At 61.8% G+C, this 550-nt stretch overlaps 1 protein-coding gene across 6 annotated transcripts in view; it reads right to left on the reverse strand.

The window, feature by feature from the left end:
- Positions 1 to 97: 97 nt before the first annotated feature.
- Positions 98 to 550, reverse strand: part of ACTR3B (ARP3 actin-related protein 3 homolog B (yeast)) — a 60,110-nt gene continuing 59,657 nt past the window's right edge. For 2 of the 6 annotated variants that reach the window (XM_014528223.1, XM_014528224.1), the window contains one exon: positions 98 to 528. In XM_014528223.1, coding sequence (XP_014383709.1) covers positions 343 to 528 — 186 coding nt within the window. In that variant the 3' untranslated portion in view covers positions 98 to 342. The remainder of the gene's footprint in view (positions 529 to 550) is intronic. The other 4 variants (XM_014528228.1, XM_014528225.1, XM_014528227.1 and 1 more) reach the window with 3 other exon arrangements.

The following is a 550-nucleotide window of genomic DNA, read 5'->3' on the forward strand; positions in this document are numbered from 1 at the left end:
CAGGCCCGGGACCCCAGCACCCGCCCAGGCCGGGGACCAGCCAGTTGTACCAAATACATAAAGGGCAAAGTGATAGGAAATAAAACACCGATTTGTATTTCAAGTTTATAACATTTTATTTACAAAAATAGGCTGGGGGGGCAGGGTGGAGGCCCCTGGCGAGGAGGCTGCTCTGCGCCACATTCTGGCTGTTTTCCTAACGGTGAGTAGTCGCAGTTAAGCTCCTTCCAACATTCCCGCGTCCCTAGAAGCCGGCTGGAGTGCAGGCGTGAGGAGGAGGAGGGGCACCGCGGCACGGGGGCTCCGCCTGGTGCAGGTGCCTCGTGTCCCCCCAACATCGCATCACCGCTGACCCCGCTCTGCAGGGCCTGAGGGACAGCTGGCTCGCGAGGTGACCCACGGGGCCAAGGGCCAGGAGGACACTAGGACAGGACTCCGAAGACGGGGCTGTGGCGGCAGATGCTGGGGCCGCGCTCCTCGTAGTCCCTCTTGGTGTGGCAGACCTGCAGGAACTCGGGCTGTGCAGCCCTGAGAGTGAGTGTCCAGAGGC

This window comes from Myotis brandtii, unplaced genomic scaffold (genome assembly GCF_000412655.1).
Source record: "Myotis brandtii unplaced genomic scaffold, ASM41265v1 scaffold624, whole genome shotgun sequence".
NCBI classification, from domain to species: domain Eukaryota; kingdom Metazoa; phylum Chordata; class Mammalia; order Chiroptera; family Vespertilionidae; genus Myotis; species Myotis brandtii.